Here is a 25,254-nt window from a genome sequence, read left to right as displayed (position 1 = left end):
CACTAAAGTTCTTTTGAATTGCAAAATTGTACGCCTGACAGGAGTAGGGAATCAATGAGTAGATGGATGATTTGAGAGAACCTCAGCGTGCGATGTGGTCTTGACAGGGGAATCTGTGAGCACTTCCATGCAGTTTTCACATGATTAGGGCAAGATGGGGCTTACATTAGAGCGGGAGGAATTTGGGGTAGACTTTCGGAAGTATTTTTTTAGCTCTAATAATCATATAATGCACGTGAACAAGTTATCAAAAAGAGATTAGGCCTCTGTTCAACCACTGCTTTTAAAACTAACCATTTGCCATCAAGTCAGTTCTGACTCAGTGGTGACCCCATGTGTGTCAGAGTAGAACTGGGGTCCATAGGGTTTTCAAAGGCTCATATTTTGGAAGTAGATTGCCAAGACTTTTTTCCAAGGCACCTCTGGGTGGATTTGAACATCCAACCTTTTGACTAGCAACGTAACGTGTTAACCTTTTGCACCCCCCCCCCGGGACTCTGCATTTAAAACTTGTTTTTGTTGTTGTTAGTTGCCATCGAGTTGATTCTGACTCATGGCAACCCCTTTAAGATTCAAAAAAACAAAAACCTAACCTGTTGCGTCTAGTCGATTCCAACTCGTAGTGACCCAACAGGACAGAGTAGAACTGCCTCACACAGTTTCCAGGCTGTGATCTTTACTGAAGCAGACTGCCACATCTCTCTCCTGGGTTCGAACTGCTGACCTTTCTGTTAGCAACTGAGCGTTTAACCAGTGCACCACCAGGGCTCCTTCCTGTAAGACTAACCCCACCCACTAGGGGAAGTTAATTCTCTCTTTGCAGCATTTGCAGCCCCAGCATTTGTGGCCTCTGTTTTTTAAAAAATATGTCTTGTATCCAAAGAAGCATAATGATTGCCATGCAGAGCTGTATCTTCAGCACCACCTGCACCACCTCGAGGGGCTTGTCAGCATCATCATCTGGAATCAGTCAACAGTCAAGCAATCAGTCAGCATTGAAGGTCGTATTATACATGCAGCCCTGTGGGGAGAGCAGTAAGGAATAAAGATAAAGCATCTCTGAGATGATGAAGTCATTCAGTAGAAAAATAGTAATAGCAACTAAAGCAACGTTACCTTCTACTTGCCTCATACTTTACAGTTGTCAGTATCATCACCCAGCCCAGGATCACTGTGTTCAGATGTGCCGATTGTACACGGGAAAATGTGAATGGCTGCATCTAGATTTGTGCAATGAACAACCTGCCCCACCCCTCATGGAGGTCCTCTCACTCACAGAATCTCATTTAAAGCTTTGCAAATACGGAATTCTTTTCACATTGTGAGTTGATTTCACATCCACTTGGTCCACATGGCAGTTTTGTGAAATTGCAGGGCTAGTGTCACTCCCTCCATATTCCAGGTAAGAAACAAGTCCCAGAGAGGAGCTGGGACCAACCTAGGAGACTAGCAGAAGGAGATTAGAACCCAGAACCGGTGCCTTTAAGTCCAGTGTCATTTCTCTCAGCCAAACCTTCTTAACCCAGTCTTTTGGGGGCACATCTATTCTATGGTATAAGAGACAGGCTGTTGGGGAGTCCTTGGGGGCAAAGAGAGGGGCTGAGTAGGGCCCTCGCTCCTCTGCCAGATCTGGTCCCTGCTCTGGCCCAGCCCCTGACTGCAGCCAGCCTCCCTCCTTCACGCCCCCATCTGCACCCCAGGTTTGAGCGGGAACAGAACGACACCTTCATCATGGAGATCTTGGACATCGCCCCCTTCACCAAGATGCGGATCCGAATCGACGGCCTGGGCAGTCGACCCGAGTGGTTCCTGGAGAGGGTAAATACCTGGCCCTCCCACTCCCTGACAGCTACCACCCACCCCTTCTCCCTGCTCCTCTGGAGCGAGTCAGTGGACCTTAAAGGACAAATGTCACCCTAGAAGGTTAGTAACATAAATCTGGCCTGTATAACCCAATGTGCCCTTTGGCATGAATTAATCAGAGAACTTGGTTTTATTTATTTGTGTCCAGTCAAAATTGAATCAACTGTCTGAGAAGCCAGCAAGAGCTGTTAGTGTGTTGTGAAGGGAGACGGAGTGGGGAAAGGCTTGGGTGGATTTCTTCAAGGAAGTGAGTCAAAGTGAATGGAAAGAGGAGAGACAACAACTGGGCAGAGAGAGGCTCAGGGTGGGAACCTCAGGCAGGATGGCCAAAGAACATTGGGGACCCCTCCGACCATGCATTTAGGTGGCTGCCTCTTTGTCCTTCTTGGCCCAACCCTCTCTCCCTGGGGAGTGGTCTAGGCCTGCCCAGCAGCGGCCTGACTGGGGAGCCCAGGTCCTTGGGCTCTCTGTTTGGGTTGAAACCAGCCCTGCCTCTGGGACGTGTGCCCACACGGGCTTCCCCTCCTCCAGATCCTCCTGAAGAACATGAACACAGGAGATCTGACCATGTTCTACTACGGAGACTGGCTGTCCCAGCGGAAAGGCAAGAAGACCCTGGTGTGTGAGATGTGTGCTGTCATAGACGGGGAGGAGATGATGGAGTGGACTTCCTACACTGTCTCAGTGAAGACCAGCGACATCCTAGGTGGGTGGGGGCCCTCCCAACCTCCTGTTACCCCTGCCCCACCCACAGACTCTGGCTCTGGTCCTGGGCTCTGGTCAGGGCATTTTTCTTTGGAGGGTCTTCCAGCAGCCAGTCAATCCAAGTTCCCTCCACGGAGTGTCACTTTCTGTCGGGGCAAAGGATTTCCTGCTAATGACCGTATTGGCTCCTTCCCTCTTCCCTCAGAGAAATGGGGAGAACATTATTGGGGAGCAAGGTTGGCACTTTTAAAAATGATGCAGGAGACATAGCTTGACTCAGAAGCCCTCTAGCCTCCTGTGCTGTCTACCTCCCTCACCCAAGTGCCTGTGCACGTTGTCTGCCCTTGGGTTCCTGTCTTCAGCCATGTGTTTGGCAACCATCTGCTGTGTACCAGTGTCAGCCTTGGGTCTTAGATAGAGACGTAACCCCCAGGCCCTCAGTGGTCTGATACTGTAGTGGAGCAATCCCAGTGCAGGGTGGTGAGGATCTGACCCACGTAGGCACAGCAGGCCAGGGAACCAGATGAGAATGCCTTATCCAGCTGGGGACCAGGGGCAAAGGTCATGGAGGGCTTCCCAGAGGAGATGATGCCATGGTCAAGTCTGGAAAGACAAACAGAAGCTATTTAGGCAGATGGACACCCAGAGGAAGAGCCTTCCAAGAAAAGTACTAGCACGTAAAGGGCCTGAAGCCGAGAGGGCACACAATGTTGTCTAGCCAGGAAGGCAATGCCTCCTACCTACCCTCCCCATGCCAAGCCTGCTCTCCAGGAGCTGCTGCAAGGAATCTGACAAACCCACCCACACTGATTATAAACGGCTAGTGAGGCATTAGAATCCCTAGATGATGCACATGGTTAACATGCTTGGCTGCTAACTGAAAACTTGGAGGTTCAAGTCCACCCATAGGCACCTTGGAAAAAAAGCCTGGTGATCCACTTCTAAAAAACCAGCCATTGAAAACCCTATGGAGCATAGTTCTGCTCTGGCACACGTGGGGTCACCGTGAGTCAGAATCAACTCAACAGCAACTGGCTACTGGTTAGTGAGGCCCTATCTCAACGTAGCTTGTATTTCCAACAGAGAAGAATTTAGCTAAAGAAGTGAAGTTCTATGGTAGGGTCTCAGGCACAAGTCGTGGGTCAGTAAAGCTGGTAACATTTGCTTTTGACATCTTCTTTCTTCCTTTTCCCTTCATGGTGGAGCCTTTGCCAATTTTGCTTAAAGTTCCAAAGGGCCATGTGTTTTCAAGCCCTTCCACTCCCTCAAAATGTGCTCTCAGAAAATAATTGATAAACTCATTGATAACAGCAGGGTGTGTGTCAGAAGAGCTTCACAGGGTCACCTCTTCCAGAAGCATTTACTATTAACTGGCGTTAATATTTTTGTTTGGCCTAAGCAAATGATACGAAGATCTAGTATAAAATGGCAACCAGAGGTAGATTTAAGCAGCAAGGAATGTTTCTGCTTCCTTCCGAACCCACATTGTGCAGAAGGGAGCTTGTGCTCTGAATCATAAAGCCAATCTACGTAGAATGCCTTTTAAGGTTGGTGTGTTTCCCCAAGAGTAGAAGAGTTTTTGCACTAAACCATTCACACCTGGTAACCGTGACTTCAGTTAGGCCAATAGCATTTGCAAGACAAAAAGATAAGGTGAAGGACAGAATCAGGCCCAGGAGCACAGAACACTAGCCAGCCCTTTCCAACCACGCCTTTGGATTTGTTGACTCTGAACTCTGCCCACCTACACCCCTGGTGAGCCCTGGTGGTGCAATGGTTAAGCTCTCAGCTGCCGACCACTAGGTCAGTGGTTTGAACACACCAGCAGCTCTGTGGAAGAAGGATGTGGCAGTCTGCTTCTGTAAAAGTTGCAGCCTTGGAAACCCTCTACCCTGTCCTACAGAGTTGCTATGAGTCAGAATCTATTCAATGGCAACGGGTTTGGTTTCAGTTGGTCGCAGCCCTGGCCCATGCAAGGAGTCCAGGAGCAAGGCTAGATGTCTGGGTGTCAGAGAGCTTGGCACCTGAGCCCACATCTTGTGTTCCCTACCCCAGGAGCAGGCACCGATGCCAACGTCTTCATCATCATCTTTGGGGAGAACGGGGACAGTGGGACCCTAGCCCTGAAGCAGTCGGCCAACTGGAACAAGTTCGAACGGAACAACACAGACACGTTCAACTTCTCCGACATGCTGAGCCTGGGCCACCTCTGCAAGCTGAGGGTCTGGCACGACAACAAAGGTAACTCCGCTCAAGGTCACCCTGAGCACTTAACCACTACCCTGACAGTCTGTCTGCCCTGCCTACCCTAGGGATGCAGGCAACTAAAAATGAAAGACTGTCGCTATTTTGATACTTCCATCAGTTAAGAAGAGCCAATATCTCTGGACAAGTTTAGAGACTATGTTTAGTTCCTCCCGCATCCCCTAGGGGAGATTCGTAGTTCTTTGCTTTTTGTGATGTACAGCATTCATTCCGTTCAGTTCAAGCATAAAAATTAAGAAAAGAAAGGCTATATCACCAAATTTGCTTCCCGTGGATTTTCTATAAAGAATTGTTCTTGTTTACTTATAATACAAAAATGAAACCAAGGCATAGAGACCCTGTAGAACACTACAAGCCCTACAGAGTTGAACTGTCTCTTAGGGTTTCCAAGCTGCAACTGTCTGATTCAAACTGCCAACTTTTTGGTTAGCAGCCAAGCTCTTAATCACTGTGCCACCAGGGCTCCGTTATTCATAACAGTAGGCCTAAAATTCGTCAAAATTATTTATAAATATAAACTATAAAATAAGATAGATGCCAAGCAAGACATTTATTTTTAACTTTCAAGTACATAAAGCAGTATTTTATCACATCTGTAACTGTGATGAACTTCATGTTCGCAACATTTCTTGGGTTGTCCTTTTCTGTCTTTGGGTCATGTTGACTTTTTTTTTTTTTTGCTTTGGGCCTTGAAGTAATGAGTGGAGTTGTTAAATACTACATTTCACTTCCTCGATACATACTGCTTTCTTAATTCATACTGCTGTAACTCATCTTTCCTGTCTCGCAATGAAATCAGCTTTGGCAAAGCCATCTGTTCCAGGTCTTCTCCAGCCTTTTCTGAGCCTCTCCACCAGTGGCCCAGAGCTGTCCTGAAGGTTGTGTTTGTCCACTGAGGACCGACGTGTTGTGGTGACTGATGAAACACGACTTGGCGTTTTGCAATCTCTCTTCCTAAGGAAGTAGACTATTATGATTTTTAAAAAATAATTTATTTTATTTTTTGTTGTTGAAAATATACACAGCTTTAAACATATACCAATTCAACAGTTTCTACATGTGCAATTCAGTGACATTGATTACATTCTTTAGGTTGTACAACCATTCTCACCCTATTTTCTGAATTGTTTCTCCCCCATTAACAAACTCACTGCTGCCCTAAGCTTCCTAACTAAGCTTTCGAGTTACTCTTGTCAATTTGATCCCACAATACTCAAGGCAGACGAATAGTTCTTTAAAAGATCACAGTACTCAAGGCAGACATTCTTCACTAATTAAGTTAAACTATTGTTCAGTTTTAAGAAGACTTTAGGGAATATTTTTGGTTTAAGGTTTAAAGATTATTTCAGGGCCATAGTTTTTTTTAGGGGGGGGTGTTATTGAGCCTCAGTAGCTCCAGGAAGTCTAAATTCCCTGAGAATTTTAAATTTTGTTCTGCATTTTTGCCCCTTTTGATCACAATTCTTCTATAGAATCTGATCAAAACATTCAGTAATGATATCTGGGCACCATCCAATTCTTCTAGCCTCCTGGAAAAGGAGGCAGTTGTTCATGGAGGCAATTAACCGTGCATTTCATTTAGACTATTTTGCATTAACATGAGGTAAGCAGTTAAACTTTTCCATAACATGGCATAAACTCAGATTAGGCACAGATAAAACAGCCAGTCTTTAAGGCAATAAAATACTTTCACAGTCCTCTTTAGTTTTCAAAACTACATGCCTGGAACTCTGCTTGGTATTAAAGGTACAAACATTTGATCCTTACAACAACTTTGTGAATTACTAAAGCAAGAACACTTTATTACCACCCCCTAGCTCTCCCTTTTCTGCAATGGAAATACACTGTGGCCCAGTGAGGTTGAATGCCTTTCTCAGGCCCACACAGCTAGAAAAGGACACAGCCATAGAAAGAGATTCAATCTAGTTTTCCTGATGTTAGCTCTGATGCTTATTCTGGTATTCCATATTGTATGCCTGCCAGCCCACCCTGCCAGTCACCATTCTGCACCCTTAGCCTGGCCACTATCCCCAGAAGGTTCAAAAAAAACGAGGAGATGAGGAACGCCCTCTTCTATCTCTGTCCACTGTGCCTGCCCATATGTTTACTGTAATTGGGGAGGGGGGGCTTATCTAGAACAGGTATCTTTAGAGTCTGTGGGATGAAACGTGCTTACAAAACATCCTCAAAATATCCTTAATGATTCTCTTCTCTTTCCCAAGAAGGAAAGAAAACAAAATCCCCTTAATTTTTTTCCACTTTTCATCCTTTATGATTTTCTTAGGACCAGTAGCAGGTTGGCTGGTGGTCGAAAATCTGCCTTAATAAAAACAGTCATAATCATTAAGACTGTCTTCTGCTCCAGACACTTCACAAGATCAGGATGTACCTCTGTCCCCAACAGTCAACAAGTAAAAGACACATGGTGTGTATCATCACAGGTCTAATTAGAGGGATCTGACATATCAGGCTGCCCTTCATCCCAGGCACTGATTTTGCATGTATCTAAACTTAGTTTTCTTGCTGCGTTTTTCTACTATTCAAAAATCTGACACCTGACTCCTGTCTCATCACTGTGAAAACCCTGAGAAAAGGGAGGTGGATCAGCACCATGGACAGCTCACAACAGCGCTAAGCCTGCTCCTTGTCAATGCTACTATGATTTAAGTATCAGATTTTCCCCAAAGCATTTGATTTCCCCTTGAATAGCCCAAGACTGATTGCCTTGGTCCCATAATGATGCTTGGACTTAAAGAAATCCTGAATCATTGATGTGACGCTTTGTCCATTTCAGGCAGAGAAGTGGGCCTCCTGCCCTCCAACAAGACTTGGGTCTGAAAGCAGGACCATATCATTGGTAGGTCTTAGCTTAGCAGGGAAAGACTTCTGTGTCCTCACTGAGCCCTGGTGGGTGGAATACTAGGATCAGAAGAAGGATAGGGAAGTCCGGGTTCTACAGTAGAGGCTCCAACTTCCTCCTTATAGTAACTTTCTCATCTAGGAATGGAAGTTTAAATGTTACTACAAGCTAAGACCTTTCTTGGGAATGGGGATAAATATGGATCTCTTCCAGCAGGTTGGCCAAGTAGAGGTCTTCCAAATTTCTTGGCACAGACAAGTGAGCACTTCCAGCACTACATCCATTCATTGAAACATCTCAATTGGCATTCTGTCAATTCCTGGATCCTTGTTTTTCGCCAATGTTTTCAGTGCAGGTTTGACTTCTTCTTCAGTACCATCAGTTCCTGATCATACGCTACCTCCTGAAATGGTTGAACATCGACCAGTTCTTTTTGGTATAGTGACTCTGTGTATTCATTCCATCTTCTTTTGATGCTTCCTTGTATCATTTAATATTTTCCCCACAGAATCCTTCAATGTTGCAACTCAAGGCTTTAATTTTTTCTTCAGTTCTTTCAACTTGAGAAACGCTGAGAGGGATCTTCACTTTTGGTTTTCTAGCTCCAGGTCTTTGTACATGTCATTGTAATACAGAAGACTGAAGAAGAATTAATGCCTTTGAATTATAGTCTTGGTGAAGAATATTGAATATATCATGGACTGCCAAAAGAACAAACAAATCTGCCTTCCATTTAGTTATTATGTCTCTTAAGTCTCTGTTAATTTGGAGTAGTTCCTACTCCCTTTATTTTTTCGTGCCATTGATGTGTTGAAGGAACCAGATTGGCTGATCTGTAGTTTATATTGTGGATTTTTCTGTTTGGTTCTTCATGGTATCACTGTTTATTTTCCATGTTTCCTATTAACTGGAAGTTAGCTTCCACGAACACTTTAACACATACATCATCCAAGCTGATACTCAGGAAGTCGCCCTAGGACTTGGTTCATCTACAGCTTGATTAGACTTAGGTTCAATTTTCTTTGGTAAGACTACTTTATAGATGGTATAAGGACCACTTCAGAGTGGTACCTGTGTACTTCATATAACATCCCAGCAGCCTCACTCTTACAGATGCTAACATCAAATAGTGGTTACAAGGGCAGTCAGCCTGTTTGCTCTATTGTAAAGCACACTCATAACTCTTCATCTAATGGTCTCACCCAGTGATGATCAATTAGGGGTTATAAATGATGATTTTCTAATTCTGTTATTTCTTATCCACTTATTAGCTAGAGTTCCTCTGTAAAAAAAATGGCCCTTAGGCTATTTGATTACCATGAAAGATAGTTCAGAGAAGAAAATCAAGATAAATGATTAATTCTTCCCTGTAATTCTCAATTACCCAGATAGCTTTTAAAGTACTGAACAAATTGTAACACAGTGTGTTTATTTTCTAATTCGGCTTGCTCTACTTCTCGCTTCCTCTGAAATGAAAACACTGGTGAGATGAAGAATTGTTAACAAAAAAGTGAATGATAGGTTTCCTCTTAATAATATAGATTCATAGAACTGTAAAGAGCCTCAGAAATCATCTGGGAATCAGAATACCCACATTGTACAAGTGAGGAAATGGAGGACTGAGATGATTATAATGTGGTCAGTTTGAAGAATATGGTAAGCTTGGAGCCTAGATCTGCCAGCTACCAAAGTGTCACCTGGGGCAGCAGCTTGGATAATGTGCGTGTGAAATTGTTTGTGGAAAGATTATGCTTAGATTCCGTATTCTTTCATAGCTAGGGCTGAGTGATGTTTTCATGTCTTACTTTGAACCATCTATTGATCTTGTATAAGAAATTTGGATCGCCAGATGGATCACTCAGCTTGACAGAGTTTATTTTTAAGGAAGAAGTTACTTAGTGAAGTTAATTATCTTTCTAGCCAAGCAGAATGTTCAAGAGTTTGTACTAGGATACAAAACTGACAGTTCACTTTAGAAAGTAAAACCAATTTGTCAGTTCTGTGTTTACTGAGCACTGTCTAGGTCCATATCCCCATGATGCAGTTAAGAAGTCACGAGATTTTCAGTTTATGGTGATGGAAAAATTCCATTGATTAAGGGTAGGGTTGCACAGCTGATTAATGTAATTGGCGTCGATAAGTTTTATAACTGTAAAAAGTTGAATTGGCAAAAGTTGTGTTATAGATATATTTACAACAATGACAAAAAATAAGAATAGCTGCTGAGGCTGCTTATGTATAACCATGGGATTTGGTTCCTTGGTTTGGAGGTTTAGGGTCATGGTTTCATGTGACAACCCAGTTAACTGGCCTAATATCATGTTTAGTGCTTCTATTCTACCTCCTAGTTTGTTGCATAGTGCCTGGGGTCTTTGAAGCTTACAAGCAGCCATCCAAAGTACAAGAGTTGGCATCCATTAGCCTGGAGCAACAGAGAAAGAAGGAGATTCAGGAATACGGAAGGAAATGGAATGTGTGGCTACTTGCCTCCATGCACAATTGCCCCCTTTGCCAAGAGACCAGAAGAATTGGATGGTGCCTGGCTACCATTACTGAACATTTTAATCAAAGATTCAGAAGAAGAACTCTGATCAAAAGAGGGGAAATGCAGAACAGAATTTCAAATTATAATGGAATACAGATTTTCTGGAGTCATAGAGGCTGGATGAACCCCTCAAACTATGACCCTGAGATAATCTTTAAACCTTAAATTAAAAATATTCCTTGAAATCTTCCTTAAACCGAACAATAGTTGAGGTTGACTAGTAAAGAATGTATGCCTTGAGCATTATGCTCTTTTAAGGACTATCTGTATGGGATCGAACTGACAACAGTAACTCAAAAGATTAGATATGACATTCAGGGGGCAGTGAGTTTATGTTAATGGGGGAGGAACAACTCAGAAAAGGAGGGTGGGAATGGTTGTACAACTTGAAGAATGTAATCAGTGTCACTGAATTATACATGTATAAATTGTTGAATTAGTGTATGTTCTGCTGTGTATATTCTCAACAATAACAACAAAAATAAAATAAATTATTAAAAAAGGGAAGCCATGAGACATGACTCCACTCTCTAAAATCTAACTGTAGAATCCATACATACACCTAAAAACAGAGGTATAAGGGCTAGGGTATAGTCACAGCCTCAACAGCAAAAATTTAAGCCATCTGTGTTCAAGGACAAGTGAATGGACAGATAATGAATACTGTGGCCTTGGAGCCTTTGGGGTCCTCATGAATCAGGTGAGACTTAAGTTGTTCAGAAGCTAGATGGATATTTAAGGCAGGGAAATAGTTTGGAGCCATAACGAGAAGGGAGGGAGTGCCAAATGGATGCTTAATAAATCCATCTGTCTGGAATGGGGGATTTGAATAAGGGTCCTTCCGTATTGAAGTGAAAGATAAGATATTGAGTCAGGCTGAAGAAGGCCCTAAATATCTGAACATGGAAATGGCACTTTTATCCCAACAGATGTGGAGAATCACTGGGGAATCGCCAGCAGTAGATGGCATAATGAAATCCAGGGAGCATTCGCAGCCCGTCTCGCTCTCACTTAGTCTGCCATCTCTTGCCTGAAAAGATTGGGGCTCCACACTGGTTCAGAACTCCTAAGTCTTTTTCCTGAAGTAAACCTTGGAACATTTGAGAATTATATCCTCTGGGCTGGAGGAGCTTTCAGAAACCGTCTAGCCCAAAGCCCACATTTCATCAAGGAGGCCAAGCCCAGAGAAGAGAGAGTTTGCCCTTGGCCACACAGCCAATGGGTTGGGGGTGGGTGGAGAGTGAAAATATGAAAGGGGAAGAGAGATCCTGTTCAGCTCCCAGTCCCCACAATATCTTTTCCACAGGGATATTTCCTGCCTGGCACCTGAACTATGTTGATGTGAAAGACAACTCCCGTGATGAGACCTTCCACTTCCAATGTGACTGCTGGCTCTCCAGGAGCGAGGGCGACAGGCAGACAGTGCGTGACTTCGCCTGTGCCAACAACGAGATCCATGACGAGCTGGAGGAGACCAGTACGTGGGGGACCAATGGGGCCAGCCCAGCTTGTGATACCTGAACTTAATCTCCAGAGTTAAATGGGAATCACTCAGGGGACTGGAGGGGCATAGTGTTAGAACATTCTAAAGAAGAGACTGTTAGAGCTGGAGAGGAATCAAATGCCCAAAGAAAGAAATATTATTTGGGAGGTACGTAAGTAAACACCCTTGGTGTTGCTTGGTGAACCTGGAACTGCCAAGATACTGATGCCCGCTCATGGCCCTGAATCAGGGGGGAGCCCTGAAAGCTGGGCTGGGCTGGGCTGGGCAGTTTGGTGTGAAGCCCTCTCTGGTTTATTTTTATATCAATGACTTCATTCAATCAGTGCCTGTGGCAACAACTGCTGAATCAAGTCTTTCTAGAAACAGAATGTACAGGGGGAGCCAGCATCTCCATCAGCCACTTTCTCTTTGATCCTTTCCTCAGGGAATATTTGAAGGGAAAGAGTAATTGATTCCTAAGGTGGATAACCATAAAGACTAGAGAGGTGTTTTTAGTAAAGATGCCAGTGTCAGGGTCCAACAAACTCAAAGAAGGATTATCAAAGCCTGGAGTAAAGAAATAATTTTCCAATATTAGTTATTAAGGTAACACTATCTGCAGTAGGAGATAAACCACCGAACTTCAGTTGCTTAATACAACCAAGTTGATCTCTCAGTTATGCAATCAGCATTCCAGCGTTGGTGTTTGATGGCAAGTCTTCCATGCTGTGATTCGGGGACCCAAGCTCCTTCCATTGTATGTCTCTGCCACCTTCAACATGTGGCTCCCAAGTTTCTTGCAGAAGGAAAAAGAGAGCAAGGAGAAGACATATACTCCCCTCTTAACACATTAACTCACATTCCACTGGTGAGAAATAGCCATGTGACTCCAACTAGATGCGAGGGCAGCTGGAAAATGTAGTCCATGGCTGGGAGGTCACTTTCTGGTGACAACTCTACTCCATGGAAGAGAAGCATGGGTTGTGGGTAGAAAGCCACTCATCTCTTCCACACCATCTAAATTAGATGAGATCAACTGCTTTGTGAGGTGGTGAGTGGTGATGTCCCTGGGAGCACTCAAATGAGGGCTGAGTACCCATTTGTCCAGTTTACTGCAGCGGGATCCCTGCCCTTGTTGAGAAGGTGGATTTTCTGTGGTTGGACTTGCTGAGGAGTCACTGGGCAACCAGCTTTATTTTAGGTGTTACGGGTAATGCAAACTGCTTTGTGACCTCTAGTTAACTTTTATGGAACTTTGCACATGTACCAGTCTCCCTAGACAACTGTAAGCTCCCAGAGGTCAGGGGCAGTACCACGCATGTTTGTAGCCTTCTGCAGCACTATAGACCCTGGGACTTAGTAGGCGTTCCATTAGTCAGGGCCAGTAAATGGAAGAAGATGCAGCCACTTTCTGAGAGTCTCACAATCTAGTTGGAAAGAGAAGCTTTTAAGCCCCTTATGCAATAGGAAAGCTTAAGCCCTTACGCAAGTGGCAGGATGAGCAACAGAGACACTGCAGGCCATTGGCATTCAGAGGAGGAGAGATTTGTGAGGCCTGGAAGAGAATCACTGAGTGTCCTTCACAGATTTCCTGCCAAACAGCTGCTAAGACCTGTGGGATTTGGGTTGGCAGGGAGATTGCGGAGGGGAGACGTTGCTTGCGTTAGTTCTGGAAGGATGTGCTTGTACTGGAGATGGCTGGGCAGGGCACGAAGCCCAGGAGACAGCCTGGATGGATCTGTCTTTACCAGGAGCCTGGAGAAGGCAAAGCGGTGCCCTCTGGGTTGCCCATCGAGAACAGGCAGCCACACCTGTGTCCTCCGATGGAGGCTTGACCTTGGGAGAGCCACAGCTGTGGATTCAGCTTTAGCCAAACATCCCAACCCTCAGCTACCTTAGTTTTTACCATTTGACAAATATTTATTGAGTATCTACTAAGTGCCAGGACCTAGTCTGGATTTTGGGGGCACAGGAGTGAAAGAGACCCCTGCCATTGTGGCACCAATTTCTGGTGTCTGAGTCCCCGAGGGGCATCTCTGAACACTCAGCTTGTGAGGACACGCACCCTTTGTACTTGAACAGAGCTTTGTATGTGTGGAAGCATTCCACACAAATGTACCTCTCTCGAAGCTTCCTGGGTTTAGTCCAATCATGCACTCATTCACTCAGCAAGTATCTATTGGGTGCCTACCATGGGCCAGGCACTCCTCTGGGCACTTGGGTTATTACGTATCAGTGAACAAAACAAAGACCCTGCCCTCACAGACCTTACGCTCAAATGGGAGGGGAGTGGTAGACAATGTGCAATAAAATGACGGATAATATAACATGTTAGAAGGTGATAGGTACTAACGACAAGAGAAAATCATAGAGCAAGGTCAGCCCGACGAGGAGTGCTGGGGGGGGGGAAGCAGTTGCAATTTTAATTAAGGTGTTCAGGGTAGACCTCCTTGAGAAGGTGACATTGGAGCAAAGACTAGAAAGAGATGAGGAGGTGAGCCAAGCCAATGGGGGGAAGGAAGGAAAGCATTCCAGGCAGAGGGAACCAGCTTTGTCAAGGCCCTAAGGCAGGACAGACCTACATGCTCCAGGAACAGCAGAATCAGAGTAGTTGGAGTGAGGAGAGAAAATACCAGGAGGTGAGGGGTTGGAGTTAAGAGTTTGTGTCTGGGGCTAGAGACTGAGTTCTAGCATCACCTAGAGCCTAGCCCAGCTTTGGCACCCACTTAACCTGAGACACACCTGAGCAAGCTGTGGGGAGGGAGGTTGCCATGACATCGAGTGTGACACAAGGGAGAGAACTGAGTGCTAGACTCTCCTTGAGTCTTGGGCCTTTCTGTCCCTGGGCCCCTGCCTCCCCTCCCTTCTCTGTGGAGGATCCCGTTTTGGATCTCAGGGCCTTGTTGTCCATGAAAGCCAGGCCCTAGCATCTCTTGAATGTTCTTCCCTACATCCTACTTCCTGGAGGCAAGCGGTGGGCAGGTGGCTGGTGCACCATCCCAGCAGCCCCCGTGTTTGCCCAGCAAAAATGTTGCTACTATAAATGAAATGGGAACCATCACTCCATCAGCCCCAGAATCAAGGCAGGTGCTGTTTACAGTGCCTCAACTGTGGTGACTTTAGCCTGTCCCAACCCACCCCTAGGCTGTGGTCTGAGAGCTGCTGGAAGGACCCAGAACTCAGACCCTGGTGATGGGTGGCTACTTCCCCTCTCTAATCCTCTCCCACCTCCTCCATTACAGCCTACGAGGTCGTCATAGAAACGGGCAACCAAGGAGAAACCAGGGAGAACGTCTGGCTCATCTTGGAGGGCAGGAAGAACCGATCCAAAGAGTTTCTCATCGAAAACTCTTCTAGGCAGCGGGCCTTTAGGAAGTAGGAACTGGGTGCCTACAGGGCAGTGGTGGGTGGGGAGGCTAAGAGAAAGGCCTGGGGGATCTTCTCCTTTGGTGGGGCCATAGGTCCACAAATGGGCCTAATCGGTAAGTGCTTGTTGAGAACCTTCTGTGTGCTGATCCTGGGCTGGCTCCAGGGAATGAAACAGGTGATTTATAAAAGCAGGGGAACTGCCATTGAATGAGAGCCTGCCCCGCAGCTGGGACTGCACCGGGAATTTCACATCCATCCCAAGCATCATCCCATGCATAGACAGGGAGCTTGCAGACTAGTTGAGAAATAAAATATTTACTGATAAAATTGCCAAAGAGTAGTATAAGGCAGCATAGATTTAAGTTCTAGCTAGAGGGAGGGAGGAGACAGCCTCTAAGATGCTTATGGGAAAATGAAAATTGGGTCTCATTGTATAAAGCCCCTCTACTTGCCACTCTCAGTTGCCCTAATACCTTCTGGAGAATCTCACCTCCTTCACCTCCTGTCTCACATGCCCATTTAATCTCCCTGCTGCCTCCAGAATTGCTTATATAAAGCCTCCTCACCCCTCTAACCCCTCTATATTTTTTAATTCAAATTCCATATACATCAGGATAACATGTGAGTTCCTTTAAACAAAAACCTGCTATCAGTCAGTTCTCACTCATGGCAACCCCATGTGTTACAGAGTAGGGTTTTCTTGGAAGCAGATTGCCAGGACTTTCGTCCATGGTATCACTGGGTGGGTTTGAATCACCAACCTTTAAGTTAGTTGTCAAGTGCAAACAGTTTGTGCCACCCAGTGGCACTTAAGGACCACCACAAACTGCCTGCAGCTCACTTCTTTTCCATTACCATTTCCCTCACCTGAACCCAGACTCCGCCCAAGTCAGCCTCTGTCCCATGTCCTGCGCCTCCACATCCCACTATTCTTATCTCCATGAGTTTGCCAAGATAGGTCCACATCAGGGAACTCTTCCCTTCCATCCTCCCTCTGCTCTGTGAATCCAGCCACCCTCCTCAGCTCAATGCACAGGGACTCACCTTTCTCCCAACTTCGTCCGGCTCAATGGAATTACCATTCACTGGTGCTGGTACCAGGAAGCTGGTAGGGCTTTTTAATTGCTGGGATTATCTTGTTCCAGAATTAGCCTGTACTCCTTAAGGACTCAAGGTCTGACCTCAGGTCTTGCTTACCATTCTACCCCTATTCCCGAGCCCAGGGTCTAGAATGCAGTAGGCACTCAATAAATACTGACTTAGTAGGCATTGGCAGCTCATTGGCCACACTTTGTTTCCTGCAGAGGGACCACAGACACGTTCGAGTTTGACAGTGTCTACTTGGGGGACATTGCCTCCCTCTGCGTGGGCCACCTCACCAGAGAGGATCGGTTCATCCCCAAGAGAGAGCTGGTCTGGCATGTCAAGACCATCACCATCACTGAGATGGAGTACGGCAACGTGTATGTACTGTGCCCCCCAACACCACCTCCAGAAAGTGCCACTCACTCAGTTGGGGAGGAACTGAGGCTGGACCTGTGGGCAAGATGGCAGAGTTCAGGGTGGCTGTCCCTTTTGAGGCCAAGGTCATCCCACCAGGAGTCTTGCAAGACAGAAAGGGAAGAGGTAGGATTACCAGGTCTGGAGTTATCTAAATGATAGGCCAATCCCCAGAGGCAGAGAACGAGACCAGATGACCTTGGGTGCTCCCAGCCTTTTAATGCAAAGTGCTTCCTTGGAAGACTGAGAAAGTCAGACAGTGCCAGACCACAGAGACTTGCCCTTCTTTGCCCTCCCATCACTCTATAATGACAAATACAGTTTTCAAACCTGCTGTTTCCGTGGTCATGGTGTGGGCAGAGCAGGGACTAGAGACAAGCTGGGGTAATCCCAAGGCCCATCTGCCTCTAGGTTTCCCAGACAAGGGGCTTTGCATTTCCTCATCAGGGACCTTCTGGAGGATTAAGGGTCTTTGTTACCTGGGCAACATAGCCACGGCCATCAATTTGTCTAATTAAACCCACTTGGTAACCTAACGACGTTGGAAGCCAGAAAGAGCCTCAAGCCTCTGGAAGGTGGAAAAGACACAGAGAAGGAACCAGAAGAGAGGAAGAAAGTGGAGCCAAGGGCAGCCTTGCGTCCTAGGTGGGAAGGCCCAGGAGGGAGTGAGCACAGAGGGCACACTGCAGCAGGGCCACCTGCTTCACTCTGCGGCTGGGGGTGCCATCCCCTGAACCCAGCTAACCCCCTGGGGTCTGGGCCAACTTATTTCAGTCCTTTTCACAACAGGAACCCTGGAGTCTTTCCCCTGAATGGGCACTGTGGGTCAGTGGATCTGGGCTAGGTGGTCACCCAAAAGTGGCAGCCAGGAGTCTCCTGCTGGGCCCAGACAGGTCCCTCAGCTGCAAGCTCTGGCCCTCAGACCCAGGCTTCTCCAGGCTGTGTCGGTCCACATTCCCACCTGTGACCTGTAGGCTCCCGGACTGGACTCTTCCAATCAGCTCTTAGATAGTAACCACAATATCGGTTTAAGAGAAAAACCAGGCCAGGTACAATAAATCCTGTGGGTGGTGCTGGGCTTGGCTGCCTGGACTAATATTGGTGAGGACTTGAGAGCTGGGAGAGAGAGGCTGCAAGAGTCGCCACTTTCCCAGCAAGTCAGGGCCAGGTCAACACTCCTTCTACCACCCGCTACTGCCTGCCAACCACAGCAAGGGGTGCTGATACTGCTCATTGGCAAACCCCAAAATAAATAAAATTAACTTTAAAATATAATGTAAAATTAAAATTATTTGAAAGGTTAATGAGAAGTTTAACGGACAGTGAGTTTAAGTCAATGGTGGTGGGACAATTAGAAGATGGAAGATGAGAACAGTTGTACCACTTGAAGAATGTAATCAATGTCGCTGGGTTGTACATGTAGAAGTTGTTGAAATGGTGTATGATTGTGCATATTTCCACCAAAATGAAAGAGAGAGAGAGGGAAATTTTGCACACTCAAGAAGAGAAGGCAATGTGACGGGAAGGCAGAGACTGAAGTGATGCAGCTGTTAGAAGCTGGAAGACGTAGGGAACGAATTCTCCCCTAGAGCCTGGAGAGGAAGCATAGCCCTGCTGACAGCTCATTTCAGTCCAGCGAAACTGATTTTGGACTCTGGCCTTCAGAACTGTGAGACAATAAATTTCTGTTGTTTCAAGCCAAATATTTATATATATATATATATATGTATATATGGAGCCTTGATGGCACAGTAGTTAAGAGCTACGGAGAGCTACTGCTGCTAACCAAAAGGTCGGCAGTTCGAATCCACTAGCCACTCCTTGGAAACCTTATGGATCAGTTCTTCTCTGTCCTTTAGGGTCACTATGAGTAGGAATTGACTCTCCAGCAATGGGTTTATATGTATATTAAAAAAAAAAAACATATATATAAAACATTAAATTAAAATAAAATATAAAATGAAAAGAAAAGAATATAAAATAACAGTAAAATTAAAATAAGTAGCCACTACTTGATTTATCTTTAAATGGACACCGTTGGCAGTGAGAGAGACGCAGCTAAGATTTCAGCACCATCTGGCACCTTACGGCCTCCAGAAGAGAAGTAGTGGAAGGCCCGTAATGAGCTTCCCACCCGCAGCCCTGGGGCTGATGTAGGTTTCTCAGTTGGTAGAAAAAATCAGCCACTCCCAAGGGAAGCATCTTTTCCCAGCATGCCTCTGGGGCTGGAGGAGAGGAAGGGACATTTACAGGGTGGGGCTCTTCCTGCAGTGAGACCCTGGACACTAGAGCTGCTGTGTGGCCTCTGGCAATAGCCCATCACTGCTCTGTGTGGGGCAGTGCTACTCTGCTCTATGGGGTCACTATGAGTCGGAATCAACGGCAAAGGGTTTGGTTTCTTTCTTTTTTTTTTTTTGGCTCCGTGCCTCAGTCCCTCCATTTGGGAGATAAGCTAGATGCTGTCTAGAGTCCAGGGGTGGGGGCATGACAGAGTGGGTTCCAGCCTCAGAAATCCTATTCCAGGCCGCCCCTGCCTGCCTGCCCAGGGCTCATGCCTGCGATTCCAGATGGATGAGAACCAGTCTCCCCCCAGAAATATCCCGCCTTCATCAGAAGGGGGACTTTGCAGATGTGTTTAATCTTTGTGGCTATTTACATAGCATCATTCTAGAGCATCCTTACATTCTGTCATTATAACAACCACTTCCGTAGTAGTATGTGTGAATCCATAATTCCTTTCCAACCATGCTGACCGTAATACTTGACTTTCCATGAATTACAAATGCATGTAATCTCAGTTCTTATGAACACAGTAACCTCAAATTTCCATCCTTCAACCTTTTCCATTTCTGACCCCTGCCTGGCAGTGCCTTTATCTTTCTGAACAGTTCTTCACAAATATTTTTAGGTTTTCCATGGAAGGTTACAAGAGAGACTTTTTTTTTTTTAATTGAAAAAGAGTTTTATTGCTATCCCAATAGCATATACAGTATATAATCATTATCAAAATTTCAAATAATTCTGAAAAGTATATTAAAAAAAAAAAGGAAAAATTTTCTAAAGCCCTAACCCCTCAGAGATGGCCGCCAGGAGCATGTTGGTGACTGTGTTCTCTCTGCCGTTTTTCTAACATCTCACACACACAGGTCACAGAAGTTTGATCGTGTACATGCTTTTTAATCTATATATATTTTTATTGTTGTTCTTTTTTTTTTTTTTTTTTTTGCCTTTAGTTTTGCTTATCACCCTACTCCAATTTCCAGCAAGAACAACCTGGTGTGTTTGTCCTTCACAGCTAGTCTTGACTCCACAGATTCCTTCAGTCCCACATTTTGGTGATTTTGTAATTATGTCTATTGGAAAACATTGCCTTATATCTGCACCAGGGAACATTTTTCATCCATTAAAAATAATGAATTAAATAGGTACCAGATGACTTGGAGCAATTCCCAGGAACTATTTTTTTTTTTTTTTTATTGCTGAGTGAGAAAAGCTAGATACAAAAAAAAAAAAAAGAAAGTGTGTTATATCCCTTTTTTGTAATGCAAATGCTGCCATCCCCCATTTGCTGAGTGTATGTAGGTGTGTATGGTTGGGTGGAGTGGAGGGGAATTTGGCAGTATACATCCTCAGCTCTAAACATGGGTTACCTGAGGTAAGGGTGGGGTCCTAGAACAGGAGTAAAAGAAAAAAAAAAAACCCGCTGCCGTGGAGTTGATTCCAACTCATAGCGACGCTATAGGACAGAGTAGAATTGCCCCATAGAGTTTCCAAGAAGAGCCTGGTGGATTCAAACTGCCGACCTTTTGGTTAGCAGCCGTAGCACTTAACAGTTTCCAGAACAGGAATGGGGGAGAAAAAAGACGATAGAGCCAAGCAAATAGGCAAAGAAAAAGAGCATGTTAAGAAAAGCATGTATGTTATCACACTTGTTCATAATTTATATTTAAAATTTTTAATTATTTATTTATTTTATATAGAGCTATGTAAATTAGTGGGCATATACATAAAGAAGTAAATTTTGGAGAATTTAAAAAGAAAGTATGCAGGTTTATCCACCTGTAAGAAATTATGATATGTAACAGCAATCCATAGGATGAAAGCCCTGGTGATCAGCTTCCAAAAATCAGCCAGTGAAAACCCTATGGATATTATGGTCCAATCCTGCTGTGCATGAGGGCGCCAGGAGTTGGGAGCCAACTTGATGGCAGCTGACAACAACAACAATACAAATTTATCAAGTGATACAATGGGGGAAGCTGTTGCCACTGAGTTGATTCCAACTCATAGCAGCCCTATAGGACAGAGGAGAACTGCCCCGTAGTGTTTCCAAGGCTGTAATCTTTATGGAAACAGACTGCCACATCTATCTCCCAAGGAGCGTACTGGGGGGTTGGAACTGCCAACCTTTCAGTTAGCAGCCAAGCTCTTAACCGCTGTACCATCAGTGCTTCAAAAGAGATAGGCTTTTCTGATTTGTCTTTTGCTCTCCAGGCTCACTCTACTCCAGACATAGTAATCCCTTGACTCGAGGGCACTGGGTTGCTCTCTCAAAGGGACTGATTAATGTTTTCACCCAGCGTATCACCTTCAGAGGCAGCTGCGGTATCCAGAGTGACAATCCCAGGCAAAGTCAAATGAGATAGGCTTTTGTGAAAGAAATTTCCGGCAAAGTGCCTGTAGGCAAGCTGACTCTGATGCCGGCTCTGGATCACCTTGGACAGCAACTTCTCAAAGCCTTAGTTTCCCCTTCTTTGAAATGGGAAAATGATGCCTACAGCTCCAGGTCGTGGTGGAAGTGAGTGAGATAAAGAATGGGAAGCCCTGGTCCTTGGTAGGCATGTAGAAAACCAGATTCTTTTGCTGCTATAAATTTTCATTGAAAATAGGATTTGGCTTTGTACTATTGTGCATACCCTTTCAGCTCTGCATTCTCGAAACCATTAACCAGTACCAGACTAATTACTTCCAAAGCTGTTAAAGTATTAGCAATTCAGAGTAGGAAGATCATAAAAGCTGTTCAGTCCAAACCTCTAGCTTTGCCAGTGAGGAAATCAAGGCCCGGGTAGGGGATATGCCTTCCCAAAGGTCACACGGGTGGTGGGTAGCAGGACTGCAGCCAGACCCTAGGCCCCCACTGTTTTCCCACTGTGCCCTCTGGCTTCCTTCTTGGAAATCCTTGGATTCACTGCCATTACCCAGAGGCTAAGATTGGATGCGGGGTGGTGGAATGGGGTGGGGGGTAGTTCTTGGTCCAAGACCATTTGTCTTGACACTGGACTTGCTTCTGCTTGTTGTGGCTTCTTCAGCAGAGGCTTTTCTTTTACCCTTGTACTCTGCAGTCCATGAACACATACATACACACATAGAGCTCAATTCAGCCAAGTATGAGGAACTTAGGAGTGCTCATTCCATGTTTCCATTTGACTTTGCCTGGGATTGTCACTCTGGATTCCGCAGCTGCCTCTGAAGGTGATAACACTGGGTGAAAACATTAATCAGTCCCTTTGAGGGAGCAAAGGGATTACTATGTCTGGAGCAGAGTGAGCCTGGAGAGCAAAAGACAAATCAGGACACATAGAATCTTACAGGCCATTGTAAGGTGTTTGGTTCTGACTTGATCTGGGAGGCCATTGGACGGTCCTGAGCACAGGAATGACGTTCTCTGGCTTACATCTCAACAGAATCACTAGGCTGCTGTGTAGAGAGTAGACCATAAAAAATATATATATATATTCCAGGTTGAAGGTGATAGTGACTTGGACAAGAGTGATAGAAGGGTAGACGATGAGATACTGCATACTTTTTCGCATGGGCTGATTCTGCATATATTTTAAAGATAGGATCAATGGAATTTGCTGATGGATTGAATATAGAGTGTGAGGGAAAAAATAAAAGAAGAATCAAGGAGCAACTAGACAGATGGAGGCTCTACTCCACTTTGAAGTTTAAGATAAACGAGACCCCATTTCCAGCCCCAATATCTAGTTACCTAGAGAAGGAATATCTATGGATGACCAGAAGACCCTGTGGAGGGGTGCTGCCCTCAGCTAGTGTCCACTGAGCCCTCTCCCCTTCCTCTCCCCCTCTACAGGTATTTCTTTAACTGTGACAGCCTTATCCCACTCAAAAGGAAAAGGAAGTACTTCAAGGTATTTGAGGTCAGCAAGGTGACTGAGAGCTTCGCCAGCAGGGTGCAAAGCCTGGTGCCTGTCAAGTATGAGGTCATCGTGACGACGGGCTATGAGCAAGGTGCGGGCACTGATGCCAATGTCTTCGTGACCATCTTCGGGGCCAATGGGGACACGGGCAAGCGAGAGCTGAAGCAGAAAATGCGCAACCTCTTTGAGCGGGGCAGCACGGATCGCTTCTTCCTGGAGACCCTGGAGCTGGGCGAGCTGCGCAAAGTGCGGCTGGAGCACGACAGCAGTGGCTACTACTCAGGCTGGCTGGTGGAGAAGGTGGAGGTCACCAACACCAGCACCGGTGTAGCCACCATCTTCAACTGCGGCCAGTGGCTGGACAAGAAGCGGGGGGATGGGCTCACCTGGAGAGACCTCTTCCCTTCTGTCTGAGAAGCTCCTTACCACACCTTCCCGCCCTCAGCCTTGGCTTCTAGCAGCCCTTTCCCAGTGCCTCCTGGAGCCGGAACTGGGGACCAAAGGGGCAGGGTGTGGCGCTGTAGACCAGCAGGCCACTGAGAACTCCACAACCTCCTGGACCAACAGGACTCATAATCACATGTGTCATGTTCCATGGCTGCACAAACACCTTTTTTCACTTCCTTCTCCAATCACTGGGGTGGTCAGGCTGGGACTGGCTGTTGGATGAGGATGGGAAATTGAGGCTTCACCCAGGGGATAGAAGTGTGGGGAGAAGAGGCTGTCAAGATGGTACATTTTAAGCAAAAACTAATTAACACTTATTTTTCCAAAAAGCTGGGCTAATTAAATTATTACCAACACACTCCAGAAAGAACTCACTAAGAAATGCATTCTTTTTCCCAGTTTCAATAAATCCAGTGGCAAGTGGAGAAAACTGTCAGGAGGAAGGGTTTTTGCCAGAAGATTTAAGAGCATGTGAGAAAGTACATCATTTTTTCCACTACTTTACAGAGAACCGGTGGCTAAGTGCCAGCCAAGTGACCTAGCTTGTGGTACCACAGTAGAGACCAAGGCAGAAGACATGGGGCCACAGCACCTGGAACTGACTCTGGCGTGGCCTGTCTGGTCACTATTGCACTCAGGCTGGGATATTCAGTACGTCTCGCCTGTGTCTCCGTGGGCAATGTTGGGCCTAAGACCTGAGAGGTGACTGGGAATAAAATAAAGTCATGGTCTCAGCCCTCAGTGGGGAGACAGCACAAGAACTGCACACACGTGTGTGCATACAAACACATACACACACACCTGCACACACACACTCCCTGATCAACATCACAAAGAAGCTGGTCAGCACACAGGAAGAATGCAGCAGAGAGCAGAACCTAATTTCTGGTTTTTTTGCAGAGAGCGAGACTGATCATGAAGCTGAGTTAGGCTGGGAAGTCTTCCTGTAGGAGACGTGCCCCGGTGCACCAGGGTTCCAGTTTTTCTGCAGTCCTGCCATGGGACCCTGTGCACTCAGTCCCAGAGTGAGTTAGAGTGACACTTCCTGACCTGAGAAAGGCTCAGGGAGCTCTTGGTAAGCTCTCCAAAACAAGCAGAGTGAGAAGCACAGTCCCGGAGGCAGCCTGCAACTGACCAGCTGTGTGATCACGCGCACACTATTTCATCTCTCTGGGCCTCAATGTCCTCATCTGTAAAGCAGTGACAATGACAATAATACCTACCCCATAGGCTATTATGAGTACTAAATGAGTTGAGATGTTGTTGTTAGCTGCCAACAAGTCAGCTCCGACTCGTGGCAGATCCCACATACAGTGAGGTCACTAGGGTTAGTGACACCCAGTGCAGTAACTCATGGTGTCACCATCCCCGCCCCACCATGGACCTCCTTTGGTACCAGACCATACAGAATTCTTAGTAATGTTTTCTGTACTAATGTTACCTGTAGATCATAATTCCTGTATATCACTGAATGTAATGGCAATAGTAGTAGCATAAATAACTAGCACAATTAAAGTTACATCTTTAAATTATAATATCATATGCACAGCTTAAATGTATTTACATTTACCTGGTTTAGTGTGGTTAAAGTGAAGATTCAGTAAGAAAACAATAGAATTCCAAGTAAAAACATCTTAAGAACTACATCAAAATTATGTTTATTTTAATGTTAAGCTTTACTGTCACTTGAGATACATTAACGGATTAGGTTTGCATAGTCAATAACAGCCCAAATAATGTAGAAGTTACAGACAAATGCATATGGAAATATATTCATAAATGAAATAAAACCATAAAAATAAACGGGAACAAATATGCAAGCATTTCAGCACTTAGTGAACATCTCATCTAAATATGTCATAGTTGTAAATTGTTTAAATGTAATATTTCTTAGATTATGTAAATACTAACAACAAAATTGTTTTGTAAAACCTTTCTACATTGAATTACAACATTTTTAGTTACGAGATTATTACTAAGTGGGAGTCTATTTTTCTCCTTTTCCTTCTATTACTACTTCATTCTAAAAAAAAAAACATTATTGATATAGGTTCAC

General features: G+C 45.3%; 1 protein-coding gene across 1 annotated transcript in view; it reads left to right on the top strand.

The window, feature by feature from the left end:
• LOXHD1 (lipoxygenase homology PLAT domains 1) overlaps window positions 1-23,233 on the top strand; it is a 186,099-nt gene extending 162,866 nt beyond the window's left edge. The window contains exons 35-41 of the mRNA XM_049901744.1: window positions 1,701-1,818; window positions 2,395-2,569; window positions 4,624-4,809; window positions 11,545-11,715; window positions 14,964-15,096; window positions 16,395-16,553; window positions 22,685-23,233. Of these exons, the coding sequence (XP_049757701.1) occupies window positions 1,701-1,818; window positions 2,395-2,569; window positions 4,624-4,809; window positions 11,545-11,715; window positions 14,964-15,096; window positions 16,395-16,553; window positions 22,685-23,165 (1,423 nt within the window). The 3' untranslated portion in view covers window positions 23,166-23,233. The remainder of the gene's footprint in view (window positions 1-1,700; window positions 1,819-2,394; window positions 2,570-4,623; window positions 4,810-11,544; window positions 11,716-14,963; window positions 15,097-16,394; window positions 16,554-22,684) is intronic.
• Window positions 23,234-25,254: the final 2,021 nt, after the last annotated feature.

Source organism: Elephas maximus, chromosome 11, assembly GCF_024166365.1.
Source record: "Elephas maximus indicus isolate mEleMax1 chromosome 11, mEleMax1 primary haplotype, whole genome shotgun sequence".
Taxonomy (NCBI): Eukaryota; Metazoa; Chordata; class Mammalia; order Proboscidea; family Elephantidae; genus Elephas; species Elephas maximus.
Note: the sequence above shows the minus strand (reverse complement) of the source record. Positions and strands in the feature narration are given on the sequence as shown.